This window comes from Mchenga conophoros, linkage group LG14 (genome assembly GCF_057382185.1).
Source record: "Mchenga conophoros isolate Kocher_MC1m ecotype Shallow Benthic linkage group LG14, M_conophoros_male_GT1.1, whole genome shotgun sequence".
NCBI lineage: Eukaryota > Metazoa > Chordata > Actinopteri > Cichliformes > Cichlidae > Mchenga > Mchenga conophoros.
In genome coordinates, this window is record NC_140539.1 from 39483375 (window position 1) to 39500535 (window position 17161).

Below are 17161 nucleotides of genomic sequence, written 5' to 3' on the forward strand. Positions count from 1 at the left end.
CTGCCTCTGGCATCTGTGACATCTTTACCTGCCTTACCTGTGAGTCCCCATCTTGCCACACACCAGGTTACATGCTGTCAGGGGTAGACATTTGTTCAAACACAAGTAAGAGAAATGAGACAACTGCAGACCGACTCAGAGTGTAATTAGAAAACGTGCGCACGGGTGAATGCCTCTGAGAAGACACACACACCGAGCACAGGCTCGCTTGCTTTATTTATAAGGCAAAAATGGGTTACATAGTACTTCCTCTTTTAACTGTCAGGGAAGAGGTTAAACATTAAATCAACTTATCTGATCTTTCACACACTGGGATAAGAATACAGAAGTATATCATGCTTTATCTGACATCACAGACACTAAAGGAAAAGAATGCATCATTATATCATGCTGTCAAACACCTCAGACACTGAGGTAAGGAATGCATCAGTTTTCCTTTAACAATAGACTTGGTTAGGTGAAAATATATGAACACACTAAATATAAGGCATACTTGGTTAAAATATAAGGCTTACTTGGTTAGAATATAAGGCTTACTTGATTATATTGTATTATAGAGATTTGGTTATAATGTATAATGTAGAAAATCTCTAACACATGCCAACACCATCAGCGCCGTCACATTTTCTGATATTAAGCTTGGATTACAGGAGCCAGTTAAACCTGATGCAGTCCTGAGCCTGCTTGTTAAAGCAGATTGCCAAAGAGCTGCTGCTGACTGAACTCCTGTGATATGCACACTACTCCTTTAAGTATTTGTGCAGTTTCAGTTTTGCTTCTATTCGACTTTAACCTTTAGTTTCCGCATGCCTTCTCACGCATTCTTTGTTGATCTGCAGTTCATCATTAGCCGTCCTCACAACCGGACTGTTGGTAAGAGCTCGTTTTATTTCTAAGATTTAATGAGAAATCCAGCTGGTTTTAACTTCTGTGTACATGTTAAAGAATTAATGCTGGTGGCAGATATAACTAAATATAAGATGAAGCATTTTCACAGTAGGGTCATGATGGCAGTTAGGAGTATATGTACGGTTGGAGGAGGTTAAATCATAGAGTGAAGTATAGGAAACATTGGAAGGCTGAGGGAACGTGACTATCTGAACCTGAACCCTCCACAGTACATCCAGAACTTCTGTCTTCAGTCAGTATTTACAGTGGCAGCATTTCAAAATCATATTTATGAAAAAGGAAGAAGTTAGCATTTCTCTGTCTAAACATACAGTTAGGCTCATATATGTTTATATTTGGACTGACACAAGTTTGGGTTTTTACCCGTTTGTTGAAACATATTCCAATTATAGTTAGAAAACGGACATGGACGTGATGTGCAGACTCTCAGCTTTCATTTGAGGGTTTCCAAATTCAAACTGGATGAAGGCGTTAAGAGTTGCAGCTCCTTAACACGTGCCACCCTCTTTTTAAACGGACCAAAAGTAACTGGACAATGACTCAAAGGCTGCTTCATGTTCAGGTGTGGGCAGATCCTTTGTTGTGTCTTTATCAATTCAGCCGATAAAAGCCTGGAGCTGATTTGTGTTGTGGTGCTTGAATTTGGATGATTTTGCTGTGAACAGACAACATGAGGTCAAAGGAGCTCTCCATGTAGGTGAAACAAGAAATCCTTAAACTGTGAAAACAGGAAAAAACATTTGAGAAATGCTGTAATATTAGGAAGGGTGATATCTACAGCTTTGTACATCCTGAGAAAGAACAAATGCACTGGAGAGACAGCAACGCAAAAAGACCAGGACGTCCACAGAAGACACCAGTGGGGTGTTACACCCCGGCCTAGGCAACCGGCGTGCAACGCAGGGAAATAAAAATAAGGAAAAAACACACGACAAAAAAACCCCCACTAAGGCTCTCCACCAAGTTCCCAAAACGGAAGTGTCTCAAAACGAAAGTATTGACAAAACCCATTTACAGCTATTTACAACAAACTATTTATTTACAACACGGGGGGAGATCGCGATCATGACAAACTGAAACACAAGGCTTAAATACATAGAAGGAGCAATCAGGGAATGGACCACAGGAGGGAAACACAGCTGGGGCAAATTAGACCTGACGAGACAAGGAAACGTAAACTGAACACACTGAGATAACACAGACTTTCAAAGTAAAGCAGGAAATACATGACAGTCACGCAAAAAACAAAACACTGACAACACCGAAACGTAACAGGGGTATGATGGCAGAATCGTCTCCATGGTGAACAGAAACCCCATCAGAGCAGCCAACCAAGTGAACGATGCTGTATCGATATCCACGCCACTTCACGAATCCAAAGGCTGGACTGGACGTTGCTAATAAACATTTTAAAAAGCCGGCGCAGACCTGGAAAAACATTCGTTGGACAAATGAGACCAAAATCAAGCTCTACCAGAATGATGGCGAGAATAAGAATGGAGCAGGCGCAGAACAACTCATGACCCAAAGCACACACATCATCTGTAAGACACGGCGGAGGCAGTGTGATGGCGGCCTGTGGCGTTGGGACACTAGTGTTTACTGATGAGGTGAGCCGAGTGAACTCGAGGTGTTCAGAGACGAGCGTGAGCAGAGGAACGATCACGGAAACAAAGAAGGAGAACAAGAACTAAACCTTCACCAGAGAAACGACAGCAGGAGCACAGACACTACAAACAAAAAACACTGGGTCAACGTCCCAGGACCGTGACAGCCAGAGCACACGCTACATATAGCTGGACATTGTCCATGTGCTATATGTGCTCCACGGCATTGCTGTGTTTCCTGGAACATGTCTTTATTACTCATCAGCTTCTAAGCAGCATTTTGAAGCCTTCAGGGACTCATTTAGCTGAGGCGAAGCGTAACAGACCGCAGCCGGCAGAGCTGCCTGTATCACCATCCATCTGGCAGTCAGAGGCCACACCCCTACTAATATAAACTTACACAGGTGAGTTGTAACTGTACAGATGTTATGAGGGGGGGTATGAGATACTGGTGGAAGAGCGAGGAACATCTGTCTGGTCTCAGGCTGATTTTGCAGATGTTCCCTCAGCTGACACCGTCCCTTAGCCCCTAAGAACAAAACCGAAACCAGTGATTCACAAATGTGTCAGTTTAAAACATGAAGCCTTTAAATGACAAACAGCAAACATCTGCAAAAAGCAGCACTAGACTTCTGGGAGAGACGAGGAACGTTGTGCCATTCCAGCTGCTTTACACGCAGATCCTCCGCATCCAAGAAATTGGAGCTCTTGTTCCAGGCTGTTCAACGGCACGTTATTAGGTATCATCATTTATGTTGAAGGAGACACAACTTTCACCATAAATTATGTTGCTTTTACTTCCCAGAGCCTTTCCTCCCAATACTGACCTGAGAAATTCCTCACCGAGACATGTGCCAGGGCTTAGTCGAGAAAACTGTGTGCTTTAAGTTGACTCTTGTTAGCAGATATGGGTTTGAGAGTCTGCACAAGCTCACAGAAGCTTTCATCGCCCGTCTCTGAGAGATCATTGTTGTTTTTATCATTAGCCTGGTTGCGGAAACTGCTCCCATTACTGTTAAGTTTGTGTGCTTTATGTAGTTTTGTAGTCAGTGCGCCCCAGGGCGGCTGTGGCTACAATGTAGCTTGCCATCACCAGTGTGTGAATGTGTGCGTGAATGGGTGGATGACTGGATATGTAAAGCGCTTTGGGGTCCTTAGGGACTAGTAAAGCGCTATATAAATACAGGCCATTTACCATTTACCATTAGTTTTTTGGCAGCAGCGCCGCACTGCCTCCTCGATGTGCATACCAGCTCTGATCCAAATCAAACAAAAATCAAACTGTTGCTCACTGATATCAGGGGGTCGGAGCTCCTAATCACACACAGATTAAGTTCACAGTATCGCACGTTTGAACCTTTTCCTTCACGCTGTGAGAAGGCTGCTGATCTTCTGCTGATATTACCACGTGTGCTGCCTGCAGCAGAGTTTGGAAATATTTGATAAATTTCACAATGCCTTTACATGTATTTACCTCATTAACTTTCAGCACTGTGCTGCTTTGATTTGAAGTCAGTGTTGAAGTTGTCATAACACTGATAATCTCACTTCTAGCTCGTGATGTAAGCATGTCTTGGTCCAAAGTACGACCAACCGCTCAAGTCCCAGTACCAAACTCTGACGCCCTCACAAGTCCTGCCATGACTTTCACTGCGTTCGCTCCATTGTTGTTTCCATATAACATGTTCTTTGGCACTGGTTCCATCTCTTTACTTTCAGTGAAAATGTTTTATCTCAGGTAATTGCGGCCCTCGCAGGTTTTGATGATTAGTCAGTCAGACTGTTGGCAAACACAGAGAAGCTCCAGGATGTGTGTTGAGTAGATTTTGTTCCCTGCAGGGTTTAGAGGAAGAAACACTGCACTTGGGATCGCTGGGAGCAAAGGAAACAGCTGGAGAAAAGAGGTGGGATCTTGAAAGTAAAATGCAAATAATCCAGAGGAGGAGGAAGAGGGGGAGGAGTGAGAAAGTGAAAACTGGAGGGTGAGAAGGGACAGAAGAGAGGGAGTCCATGCTCTCCAACCACGTGTAGACCAGCAGCTCCGGATAACGCACCTTTTCCCCCTGAAGTGAACCATCACCTGCCAAAACTCCACCACACTTGTCCTTCTGGATGTTCATTCCTCTTTTAATTAATTTCTCTTTTCCTTGGATAGCCGGGGCAGCAGACAGCAGAGGATAATGTGACGCAGATGATGGTTTTGCCGCCTGTGCCATGCAGAGGGAGAGGCCAGCTCTCGTGAGTGTGTTTGTGTTTCTGTGTTCTGTCAACATCATCGCCATCACCCAAAGACCATGCAGCAGGGACCTCTACGTGCAGGTCGAGAGCCTGAAGGAGAAAGTCTCCAACATCTCCAAAAAGGTATGACTGCAAGCCTTTATGGCTCACTTAGAAACACACGCACTTCATCACGCAACATCACGCAACGTGAACGCTTTTTAATGCTCGAAGGTCAAAAGCAGCTTTAGGCTTTGAGATTCGTACCTCACCCTGCTCAGCTTTACAATCCATACTGCTGCACTTCACAGAACTCAGGTGTGTGAACTGTGAACTGCAACAGTATCTTCGGTGCCTTATCTTGAAGATATGTAAGCATGCGTTTATTGTTGAGGAGGATGAGTCATGTAAAATAAGTACAGCACACACCTAACGCACACCTAAGCTGCAGAGTGACTTCTGCGTAGAAAGAACAAGTTTGTCACACAGAGGACGAGCTGAGGGGAGGAAGGGTTGTTTTCACTGAGAGTCGTGGAAAGCTGCTTCGGCAGAATGAGCATCGTCTCTGAGTCCCAGACATGCAGATCGTTTTCAGGTGTGACTCATTCAAAATTAATCCACAGGAGTTTTTTTCCCTGGAAAAAAAACCCTCCCGGGAAAAATGAGTCCGCTCTAAAAGTATTTGCGCTGCGAGCTGGGTGGATGTGGTTGTAGCTCCGTAGTGTTGTTTGCTAATTAGCACTAAGCATGCAGCTGAAAGCTGAGCCTGCAAGCGCACTTGAAGAGCTCTTGGCTTCGGGGGCTTCTGGTCTCAGAGGGTTTCATCGTGCACACAGTGAGCTCTTGTACCTGGAAAATGTTCCGCTTCTCGGTGGTTACGCACATGTGCAGCTAACTTTCTCTTTCCCTTCAGTTGTCGCTGAACTGCAGCCTGTACACACCCACCATGGAAGACTACGAGGTATGTGCCTGCACAAAGCACTGACTCACGTTTCAGCCCGCAGCTAAAAATGCCTGACAGACTAATAACTACAACACACAGAGGCAAAGATCCTCCGCTGACTAATCGCTTCAGCTTGTGCACATTCAGGTTAAAGGTCAAGCACTTTGTGCTCCGTGTTCAGTGATCTTAATGTTCTGCTGGAGCCGCTGTTTAAACATTTCATGTGTAACAGTGCAACAGATGGATGCAGTGAGTGAGAGTGAACGCAGCTTCAGGAAGCAGACAAGCACAGCTGTGACGCCGGGGTCAGGGGTCAAGTTACAGAATAGCTTCATTAACAGGGACATTGGCTGTGTCGGGAACACTGCAGGGTTCCTTCAAGACTCTGGCATAAATATCAGTGTCCAGTCCTTCAGGGTGAGGAGAACGTTTTCTACATGAGGCAGAGCAAATGTCATGTCTGCAGCAGCTCCGTGTTGGTGGCTCTGCTGCAGCGGCTTCCTGTGGCCTCCACGTGCACGCAGTCACCCTCAGCGCTGTGCACCGCGGCTTGTGGACGTTTTTATCCTCGTATCATTAAAAAAGGAAATAAAAGTTAAAATATAATATTGATGTCATTTTTACGACCGTGACAAAATTACATTTTCATTTTTAAAGCTTTTTCAACATAAAATGGACACGTTTGGTTTCTTCGAGCTTGTCGCCCAACTCGTTTTGGGAATTCTTCAGATGATGAAAGCTGCAGAGACCCACAGGGTCCGACACAATAACAGGTCTCCTCAGTCTTTGGTATTTTCCCATCATCTCAGTTGTATGACATTTCCTGCCACATGAATGGTAAATGGACTGGTTCTTATATACAACTAATTCATTCACCCATTCACACAGGCACTGACTGAGTATCTAACACTCATACACATTCACACTCAGAGCAACATGGGGTTCGTATCTTGCCCGAGGATATTTGGCATGCAGGCTGCATGGGATCGAACCACCGACCTTCTCGTTAGCGGCTGGTCTGCTCTGCCACCTGAGCTCCAGCCACCCCTGACAGATAAATGAGCTCAGTGTGCGTTCAGTATAGCTCGGGCTACAGGCTGCTGTTTATCCCTAATATGGTCATCTCGTGCACAGAAGCTCCACCCACTTGATGTTTAAACCCTCTTTTTGTCAGGAGCAGCCAATCAGAGGACAGTGGTCTTTAAGAGGGAGGAGCTAAAACAGCATGTTTTAGACAGAGAATGAACTGAGGGGGTTCACCGCGGCCACGTGTCCGATAAAGAAGGATTATTTTGAACCGCCAATCATGCAAAGCTGCTTTCTGAAGCTGCGCATGACTGTGACTGCTGTGATTTTTTCCTTCATGGCATCATTCCTTTGCTCTCTCTCCTTTCTCTCCCTCCAGCAGATTTGTCCCAGGACCACGATGCAATGTTTTGCTTCTGAAATTATTGTCCTCACGCATGAGTGGGAGCTCGAGCCCAAGTGGAAGAAATTGAATAGATTGCTGAGTAGACTGGCGTCCAGGATAAACCAGGTATGAGAAACAGCTAAAAGAGGAATTCACATTACTTCTAATGTAAGAGTTCTTTTAAACTGTGCATTCAAAACTGAGGCCCTGATCATCCTGCTGACTTTGAAGGAAATTTCATGGAAAGACTTGAGATGTAGGGTGTTGGCTTTGGTGGTCTGATGGCTTCATCGAACAATGACCTCCAGCTCCGATTGTGGAGGTTTGCATTACGTATGAGACGAGAAGTAGCACGTCCAAGTCTGAGACCGCAGTTGTTAGCTGGACAAGAGTGAAGTGCCAACTCCAGGTCAGAGCCACGTTTAAGTACCTCTGGGGTCATTTAGGAGGGAGAGAGAGAGCCAGTACTCCTTTCTATCTGAGCTGTGTGTCAGTGGCCTGTGATAAGGAGGCTGTGGTGGAGTCCCATAGTGCAACAAAGAGAGGCGCGACAAAGTTGTGGTCTGGAAAGACTAAAAACAATTAGACAGGTTGGTGTTACAATCAACATCTGCTGCACTGGAGAATCCATGACCCCAACACGACAGGCCCAGAGGAGAGCCAGGATACCCCAGAGTGATGAGCTCTCACAGTTGGCTTGGAAATATCTCAGGGAAATATCTAATTAATGAGATGACTGTTATAAGATCAGGAGCTGCTCAGGTTGTGGCCATACAGAGTTGTTTCCTGTGTAAAGCACAGTAACCACTGAAGGAAGGACTGATGAAGTAATACTGTGGTCGTTTATTAAGTAGACCAACTATGATTAAAGCCATTTGTTAAAATGAGCTCCTATTTGGAAACGGAAAACTTTATGAAGCTCAGTGGAACAGATGAGATATTTTCTTTGCGTGTGCTTTTGACCTTCTCACGTCACTCATGAATGTCACGGCGAGCTCAGAGCTTGTCTGGACTTTAGGAGGGTTTAGCTGCTGTGACTGGGTTTCCTGCACGTGTGATTCTGTGAGAGCAAAACTGAGAATCACAAACCTGGAACATATTCCCACAGATGACCTTCTGCCCCTGCTTTCAAAGAAAGATTGGGAACAGCCTGGATCAGCTGATATGCCACAGCTGCTGCTCTTTCCCAAAAAAAAGGACCTGATGAGAACTCACACATAGAACTCACACATAGAACCCACACATAGAACCCACGCATAGAACCCACGCGTAGAACCCACGCATAGAACCCACGCATAGAACTCACACATAGAACCCACGCATAGAACTCACACATAGAACCCACGCATAGAACCCGGACACAGAACCCACACACAGAACCCACACAGAGAACCCACACATAGAACTCACACATAGAACCCACACATAGAACTCACACATAGAACCCACGCATAGAACCCGGACACAGAACCCACACACAGAACCCACACAGAGAACCCACACATAGAACTCACACATAGAACTCACACATAGAACCGACACATAGAACCCACACATAGAACCCACGCATAGAACCCGGACACAGAACCCACGCATAGAACTCACACATAGAACCCACACACAGAACCCACACATAGAACTCACACATAGAACCCACGCATAGAACTCGCACATAGAACCCACGCATAGAACCCACACACAGAACCCACACATAGAACCCGGACACAGAACCCACGCATAGAACTCGCACATAGAACCCACACATAGAACCCACACAGACACGAAGAGAACATGCAAACTCCACACAGAAACCTGATGGAGTCCAATTTCCTCCAAATATTTATTTTTATTTGACTTATTATTTTAATATTTATCACGTTTTTAGCATGTCTGTCATTTTCAGTTACGTTGTTTCTCTTTTAGTTGTGTGTTCATTTTCTTTCTACTTGGATTATAACATATTTGCCTTGATGTAAAGCGCTCTGTTGTTTTTCAGTCACTGTACGAATAAAAACAACAACTAATAAAAACTTAAACGCTTAACAACAAGAAGTTTGTCTTTCCTCTGAAACATTTATGTGATGGACCGGGAAGATTTATTTTAATTTGATGACGATGACATGTACGCCAACACGTTGGCAGTTGTTAGCGCTGTTTCCTAACAGCAACGAGGTCGTGAGTTTGACTCCACCCTCTGACTTTTCTGTTCTCTGTGTGTCTGCGTGGTTCCCTCCGGCTTCCTCCCACAGTCCAAACCCATGCCGCTGGTAGGGTTGCGACAGACTGGTGACCAGTCTGGGATGTACCCAGCCTCATGCCCTGTGGTAGCTGGGATAGGCTTCAGCCCCCCTGCACCTGTATTGGATTATGCAATTTTAAAGTCAGTGTCTGGGATTTTTAAGGCACCTCACTGACTCCTTCGAGCAGTTCCTCCAGAGGAGGAACTGCTCGTTTATTTAAGCACAAGTTCACATTTGGTACTTAGAAGTGAGAATTGTAATGATAATGTAACCATTACAGGATTAAAGCCCACAGTGAGGAGCATTGCTGGTAGATTACGTTACCCTCCCAACAATTTTTGTTTTCTGGTGAAAACCTTGAATGCTCCAACTGCCCTTCAAGTCTTGGTTGTGTTCCAATCTTCTTCCAGACAATAACACGTATTTCTGTTTCTTCTCCGCAGACAGCGTCAAAGTGTCGTCGTTGTGAGGTCATGAAGGAGGAAAATGCAACGACCTTTCTTGAAAATCTTCTGTGGACTGTTGAGAAATCTAACAGTGACTACTGTTAGGACTTTCAGAAGAGACTACATGGCATGACTTTCTTTTCGTTAACTTTCTATTAAACCACCTGCACACAAATAAAGTGCAGAATGCATGATGCAGCTCGGTGGTATTTGAGGTGCAGCTAGAGGCTAACGCAGAGTTCTGGGTGGAAAAAGCTTGCTTGTAGTCTCATATCAGCTAACATAAACGTCTCACTGATGACGTCATAAAGAAGACACAGTCAGGTCCCAACTAAGCTGCAGTCAATTGCTGAGAGCACACTGGTCACTTTAATGTGCTTTAAATATCTGTGTATTTGTATCTGCTAATAATGAGTATTATTATATTAATAAGGCTTCTACCAAGCAGTTGGACAGTGGGTGAAAAGGGGGTGTTGGGTCAGTGTGTTTATTGGCCTTGGTAAACTGATGGAAGAACACCAAGGATGGCAGGAAACAGACCTGCCTACTAGGGGTGCAACGATACACAAAATTCACGGTTCGGTTCGATACTTTGGTGTCACGGTTCGATATTTTTTCGATACAAAAAAAATGTTCATGCCTTTTTAATTTGTCATTTATTAAAATTATAAATATATATTTTAACTCAAAAGTACAGTTTTTAAATTTAACCCTAACCCTTGTGCGTGTTTTTTATTTTGACAGCGAATGCGCACCTGCGGACCACTTATGTGCAGCCCTGGTTTTTTAGCTCGTCATATTGCAGCCACAGAAATTATTTTGTCCATGAAACCATAAAGCTGCACTTTCTTTTTGCCTCATAGTCTGATTTGTCATAACTTCTCCGTTTTGTGGTAAGCTTTTCTTTGGCTGTCACTTCTTCACCCTGACCTGTCTTATTTGGCTCAGCAGAACTAAAATATATATCTGTCTGTGAAGGTTCTCAGTCATCCAGGTCATCGTAGTCAAATATAAATCCTGCTGCTTTTACACGCACTCACATAAGCTCAGCGATTCTCTGCGATCAACCTCTCACATGTTTAAGCTGCAGGAGATTTCACTTGTCATGTTTGCATAGTAAGCTAACGATTAATAAGACGATGTCAGAGGAATTGGTGCACAAATTTTCATCACTCACAGATCAGTGCTGTCGCTCTCTATACACAGTTCGCACGATTGCAAAGTGAAAGCAAAAAAACAAGCGTAAATTCAAACGCGATTTCAATATGTCACATATTGACAGTGGCTCACCGATGCCAATGACATAATTACCCAGCTACATTTCTGAAAGAATGCAAAAGCATTGACATATATTTTTCCTACAATAGCCCGACGGGCAGGGAAGAGATAGATTTTGGTAGCCCGACTGAAAAAAATCGCTAGCTCCGGGACGGCGGGCTAGCGATATTGCGAGCCCTGTATCTGATTGAGGAATCACTCATCTTTGGAAAAGAGAGTTTATTACAGAGAAATGTCTCTTTCCAAAATAAAAGCTATACTATCCGCTTCTTCTGGGCTATATTCTCAGCAGCATAAGGAGAATCATGTGCTAACAGCTGTCTAAATGACTCGGCTAACGTTAGTAGCATGCTTGTTGTTTTTGTCTTTGCACTAGGATGATGTCGGCGTAAATGTGCAGTCATATTCGTTGTGTTCCCACTAGTGCTTTCAGGTTAATCTCGTTGAAATGACCTTAACGCCACAACACGGCAAATCTCCGTTAACGAGCTACCGCCGATCGCCCCGTGCATGGGGCTAGACGGCCAACACGTTAACGAGCTAACTGCGCTAACACACTAGCTCCCACCCATGTAATTGAGCATTGCGTGGCACATCCAACATACTGTTTTACTTTAGTCCATGACTCGCTTACCTTCAGGGTCATACGTCACATGAAAACCAAAATAATTCCAAACGCCAGATCTGAATGAGGGTGGGGGAGGTCCATGTTGTAAGGAGAGCTTAACTTCTGTCTCGCTAGCTTGCCCTGCGCTCTTCCTTCTGACGATGCTGTCTGTGTTGAGCGCTCAGTGAATCTGCGTTCGACTACTCCGCCTAGGCTGCACTGTCGACCCTAGGCGGAGTAGTCGAACGCAGATTCACTGAGTGCTCAACACAGACAGCATCGTCAGAAGGAAAGTTGATAAAATAAATTACAAATGTTGTATTGTTCGATACATATGCGTACCGAACCGAAAGCACTGTATCGAACGGTTCAATATCGATACGAATATCGTTGCACCCCTACTGCCTACATATTTCACAACCATAGACACCATCACAGAAATGTGCGACGGTTTCTGAGGACGTGGGACTTCCTGAGGATCGGTCGAAAGCCACTGCCACATTATTCATGCATCAGACATTATAAGGCAATGGACAGCTGCAAGGACAGCACTGCTTACGCCTACTGTGGCCAAAATATGCTCCTATACAGCTCTGATGTAAACCTCAGAAACATATAAAGCTTTTTCCACTTGTCTAATAAGCTCATTCTCTCCCTGCTTTGATCTGATGCTCCTGTATTTAGTTCAGTACAATAAACTTCATTTTGAATGTAAACTGATACACGCTGTTCACTCTTATTTCTTGCACCTTCAGAATAAAATGACCCCCTTCTGTCTTTTTGTACAGCTTGGTTAGATAAACGTTCATGTAAAGTTAGATGGTAAAAATGAATTATTTCCAGGTAAGTGAGCTTCAAATGAGAAAGTCCCAGCGTCATATTTTTAGAGCTTGGAGTGTTCTAGTGTAGCTTGGCATCATATCTACGAAGCCCCTCAGTTCATCCTCAATCAGCATTGACTCTAATGGCCCACTCTCTCCTAATTGGAGAACTTTTGGGAGCCTGCTGTGAGCTAGTCTAGAAGAACCGTTCACTTCCCATTAATGGTAAATGGCCTGTATTTGTATAGCGCTTTACTAGGACCCCAAAGCGCTTCACACATCCAGTCATCCACCCATTCACACACTGGTGATGGCAGCTACGTTGTAGCCACAGCCGCCCTGGGGCGCACTGACAGATGTCAGTATAATCCCATTGTACATTAACTGGATCGACTCCACTATTTGGGAGTTTAGGCACTTTAGTATGAACAGCTGGAAACCATCTACCCCCTGAGACTGACAGACCGTCGGGTTTGTTTTTATCTTCAGAGTCTTATTTAAACCAGATGCTAACAAACTAAATGTTTGAGAGAAGATACGGCCTGTTTTCAAGTCTGTTTTCGTGGATACCTTCTACTCGTGTTCAGGTTCCGGTGGGTGAGCGTCCTTTTGCAGCCAAACTCAGCTGGCTCCTCTAAACTCCTTTAAAGAGCTAATCAAAGTGTTAGACATCGTTTCAGAGTGTGACACCGAGGTGAGGGTATGGTGGGTGTCTGGGGGGCTAAAAATGCTGTCCAACACACATGAACACACATGAATCAACGCTACATATGAGCGGGTGGAGGGAGGTTTGCAGTCTTCACACCCCCCGTTCTCTGTTGCCTGTTGGAGCGGGGGTGCTGGGAGGAGGAGTTGGCCGTCCGACTGCGGTCTGGAGTGTGGGGCCTCCCTGCTGCTGTGGAGTCGGGGCGGTCTGCCTCTCCCCACCGCAGGGAAAAGGGTAACACCACCTGGGTCTGGGTGCAGTTTCCCCCCCCAGGGGGCACCTAGACCCGGTTCGTAGAGTACGCTTGGGGAGTGTGATCGTGTGTACAGCGTCTCTTTATGTCTGTCTCCACGTTGGTTGAGTGTGGAGTAAGTGCATATGAGAGCATGAGGGTGGGAATGGATGTTTGTATCTGTGTGTGCCTGTATGTCTGTGTCTATATGTCAGGTTGGGTATCAGACGCCACCTCTCTGGGGACATCTCAGGCCCTCCAAGGTTTGGAGGCCTATCTCCCCCTACCACCACTTCCCCTGCCAGTGGCGGACTCCCTCAGACATCGGTGCGTTGGTGGTTCTTTGTGTCTGGGGGTGGGCGTCCAGGTACACACCGGCTCACTCCTTGGCGGCCGCTTATCGGGGCCTGGAGCCTGGGGCTCGCTCGGGCCACTTCGGAGGTGGGGTTAGAGACCATAACGCTCGCATCCTATCAGCTGGCTTGGAACATTGCACGGGCTAAAAAGCCACACAATGAAGGGGAGTTCGTTAAAAAATGCCTCAGTGACCTTGTTGAAATCTTGTCTCCTGAAAACAACAAATTAAAACGCGTGGTATCAGACGTCCAACTGTCCCGCCACACTGTTGAACACAGAATATCGGACATTAACACGGCTATTAAATCACAGTTGCACTCTGACCTTCAAGCATGTGAGTATTTTAGTGTCGCATTGGATGAGAGTTGTGATATAGAAGACAAGCCTCAGTTGGCAATATTTTAGGGTCTGTGTCAAACGATTGTGTGATCAAAGAAGAGCTCCTGGATATTGTGCCATTAAAAGACAGAACCCGTGGCATAGATGTGAAAGAAACCATGATGGCTGCATTTGAAAAAGCAAATCTGCCCATAACGAAATTAACTGCACCGCCACGGATGGAGCACCAGCCATGATGGGATCTGTGAACGGGCTTGTGGGGCTGTGCAAAGCTGACCGAACTATTCCTGACTTTTGGAATTTCCACTGCATCATCCACATGGAGCAACTCGTGTCTAAATCATTGAATTTAGATAACGTCACGAAGCCTGTGATGGAAATCGTCAACTATATCCGCACACATGCGCTTAACCACAGGCAATTCAAGAATCTCATCGCTGAGCTGGACCAAGGGCTTCCAGGTGACCTGCCGCTGTGAGGTGGCTGTCAAAAGGCCGGGTACTCTCTCGCTTCTTTGAGCTTTTGGATGCCGTGAAACTGTTTATGGAAGAGAAGGACTATCCCGAGCTCTCAGACCTCAAGTGGATTATGGATCTGGCCTTTTTGGTCGACATGCTGTGTCACTTGGACAGACTGAACCTGACAGTTAAGAAGAAACAGCTGGAAGCATCATATTGCAACTCATGAGCAGAAAAATCGCCAATCTACACAAACTGTGTTAACTGTGGAACACTTTCAGAGCCGGCACATCTGGAAAGGCTCCATCAGTGCTGAAAGGTATAAACAGGTTTAAGAGCAACATCTGCTCCATGCTGATGTTTCTCAGGAAGGCCTTTGTGTTTGAGCAGGACGATGCTGAACCGCAGACTGCTTCTATTCCAGCCTCACGGCTTCGGAGCAGAGGAGCCTGCAGTCCAGACCTCTGACCAGCTAACAACATCTGGAGCATCACGAAAGCAACAAGAGGACGAAGCAGAGCCAGAACTGCTGAGCAGCTGGCATCAGACTGGTGTTAGAGAGCAAACATGGACCTGTCCTACTTTTACAGACGTGTCGCTGCATCATGTTCCCAAGGAGCTCCTATTTTTATCACCATGGTTCATGTTCACAGTTTGATATGTTTCTGTGTTCTACTGTGAATGAAATACAGTTTGAGACTTGAAGTCACTGCACTGCTTTTATTTCCATTTTACACAACAGCTAACTATTTTGTACTTGGGTTGTATAAAGATGCTCAAACATTATAGTGAAATACCACACACAGAGTAATAGTGCAGAAAATCCTGGTGTAATAACCAGACACACTGCAGGAACTACAATAACTACATTTATGGAACCTCTGAGCGGACTCAGTGCTGCTGTTTATCTCTAACATTCCAGCTGGGAAACATTTAAACATTAACGCTCTCTGTCCCGCGGCCTCAACGTAAACTATTCTAGTTTGTTGCCCGACGAGCCAAAGTGAAATTAATGAGCGAGTCTTCTTCTTGATTAACAGCCTGCAGATGAAACTGATTCATTTTCTTGTGTTCTAGTAGCATCAGTCTGAATCTTGGCAGCAGATGACCTGTTTGGACAGCTGCATTCATTTACTGGTGTTACTGGCTGGATGCATGCAGTCGGTGTGGTGCTCCCAGCTGACTTTAAGCTCAAACTCTAAGCATTTGTCATGGTGAAAATAGCGCCACCTTCAGGGCACTGAAAACATTGACTCTGCCTCATGAGCTCATTAAGCTCCCTCCGTCGTACACCCCTCACAAACCGAGCCCAGGACCAGGCAGGGGTTTGATACGTCTAAGCTCCACCGGGATGTGAGCGAACGAAGCGCTTTCAGTGCAAAGCAGGAGCCGATTCAGAACTCTGGTCGTGTTTAACCTGAACGTCTGTCGCTGAAATGCAAGAATATGAGACAGAACTGCTCTCAACACTGAAAATACTCCGAATGATCAAGAAAAACCTGCAGAAACATAAAGAGAGACGTCGACCCGTGAGAGAGTAAAAACACACCATGTGCACGTGTCCTGCTCCAACACCGAGCTCCCTTTAATTCATTCGTACAATGCAAGATTGAGTTTTGCACACATGACATCAGTCGGAAGAGTTTTCAGCATCACATCTTATTTAGAGCTATTTATAGCTACAGGCTGCCACCGCTTCATAACGCGCACACAGGCCGTCATGGAGGAGCTTTAGCTGGTTAGTAATTGGATTCAGACAGTTTTAGCTCAGTTTCAGGGCTGACAGCAGCTCTCTGGGCCCTCTGGAGGAAAACTGGGCGGTAAGTGTCTCTGCTGAGAAACGAAGTCCGAACAGAGCTGTGCGGTAAAAGAGAAAAGCTTAAAATTAACGAGACGGCTCTTTCAGGGGCCGCTTCACCCTCTAACCCCAGAGACAGCAGCTTGTCCGCTCCTGCGCATGCTCGGTGGGCCTCGTGGACCCCGCTCAGTGTGGCGTACATTTGTAGGATTTCCCCAGCAGCCCTCCATCAGCTCTCAGGCTTGTCCTTGTTGGGCCCCATGAAGTCCACGCCGTCGATGGGGATCTCCTTCTCCTTGATGGCCGCCTGCACGCAGCGCTGGTACTTCCGGAAGCTCTCCGTGCACGGGTCGCCGCTCCGGTCGCCCTTCAGGAACTTCTCGGCAAACCAGCGGTTGAAGCAGGTGTCGTACTCCCGCTTCAGCTCGGTACAGGCCTCCCCCACGCTGTTCATCTCCGGGAAAAAACACCGCTCGGCTCAGAAACGACAGAGGAGCGAAACCTGGAGGACCTACCTGCCGTTCCAACCCGGTCAGCGACAACGACATGCGCACTGTGGCTCTCCTTGGAGTGCGCCATGTGATTGGCTGGTTTGGAGAAAACGGCGTACCTGCGTGAGGACGTAACAAAGATTTGTACAAAAGAGGTATTCACTCTGAGGAGAAATTACGAACCCGAAGTGTTTTTAAAAAATACATAGTTAAATAATGGAAATATTTTAAATGTTGATCTATTTACTAAAATGTACCTTTAAGGCTGCCATAATCATTTGTGGCAAATAACAATCATATA

The 17161-nt window shown here is 45.7% G+C and overlaps 2 protein-coding genes across 4 annotated transcripts; one reads left to right on the top strand and one right to left on the bottom strand.

The window, feature by feature from the left end:
- The first annotated feature begins 778 nt into the window (after positions 1–778).
- Positions 779–12372, top strand: il15l (interleukin 15, like). 3 transcript variants are annotated; one of them, XM_085244505.1, is made up of 5 exons: positions 779–873; positions 4672–4877; positions 5647–5694; positions 7082–7213; positions 9771–12372. In XM_085244505.1, exons 2-5 carry the CDS (start codon positions 4731–4733, stop codon positions 9876–9878), a joined length of 435 nt encoding a protein of 144 aa, XP_085100631.1. In that variant the 5' UTR covers positions 779–873; positions 4672–4730; the 3' UTR covers positions 9879–12372. The 3 variants fall into 3 exon arrangements, with proteins under 3 accessions (XP_085100631.1, XP_085100630.1, XP_085100632.1); XM_085244504.1 differs by lacking the exon at positions 779–873 and adding an exon at positions 4001–4254 and having other exon boundaries at positions 4356–4877; XM_085244506.1 differs by lacking the exon at positions 779–873 and having other exon boundaries at positions 4079–4877; positions 7085–7213.
- Positions 12373–16124: 3752 nt separating this feature from the next.
- Positions 16125–16944, bottom strand: triap1 (TP53 regulated inhibitor of apoptosis 1). Its single transcript, XM_085244508.1, has one exon. It carries the CDS (start codon positions 16821–16823, stop codon positions 16599–16601), a length of 225 nt encoding a protein of 74 aa, XP_085100634.1. The 5' UTR covers positions 16824–16944; the 3' UTR covers positions 16125–16598.
- Positions 16945–17161: the final 217 nt, after the last annotated feature.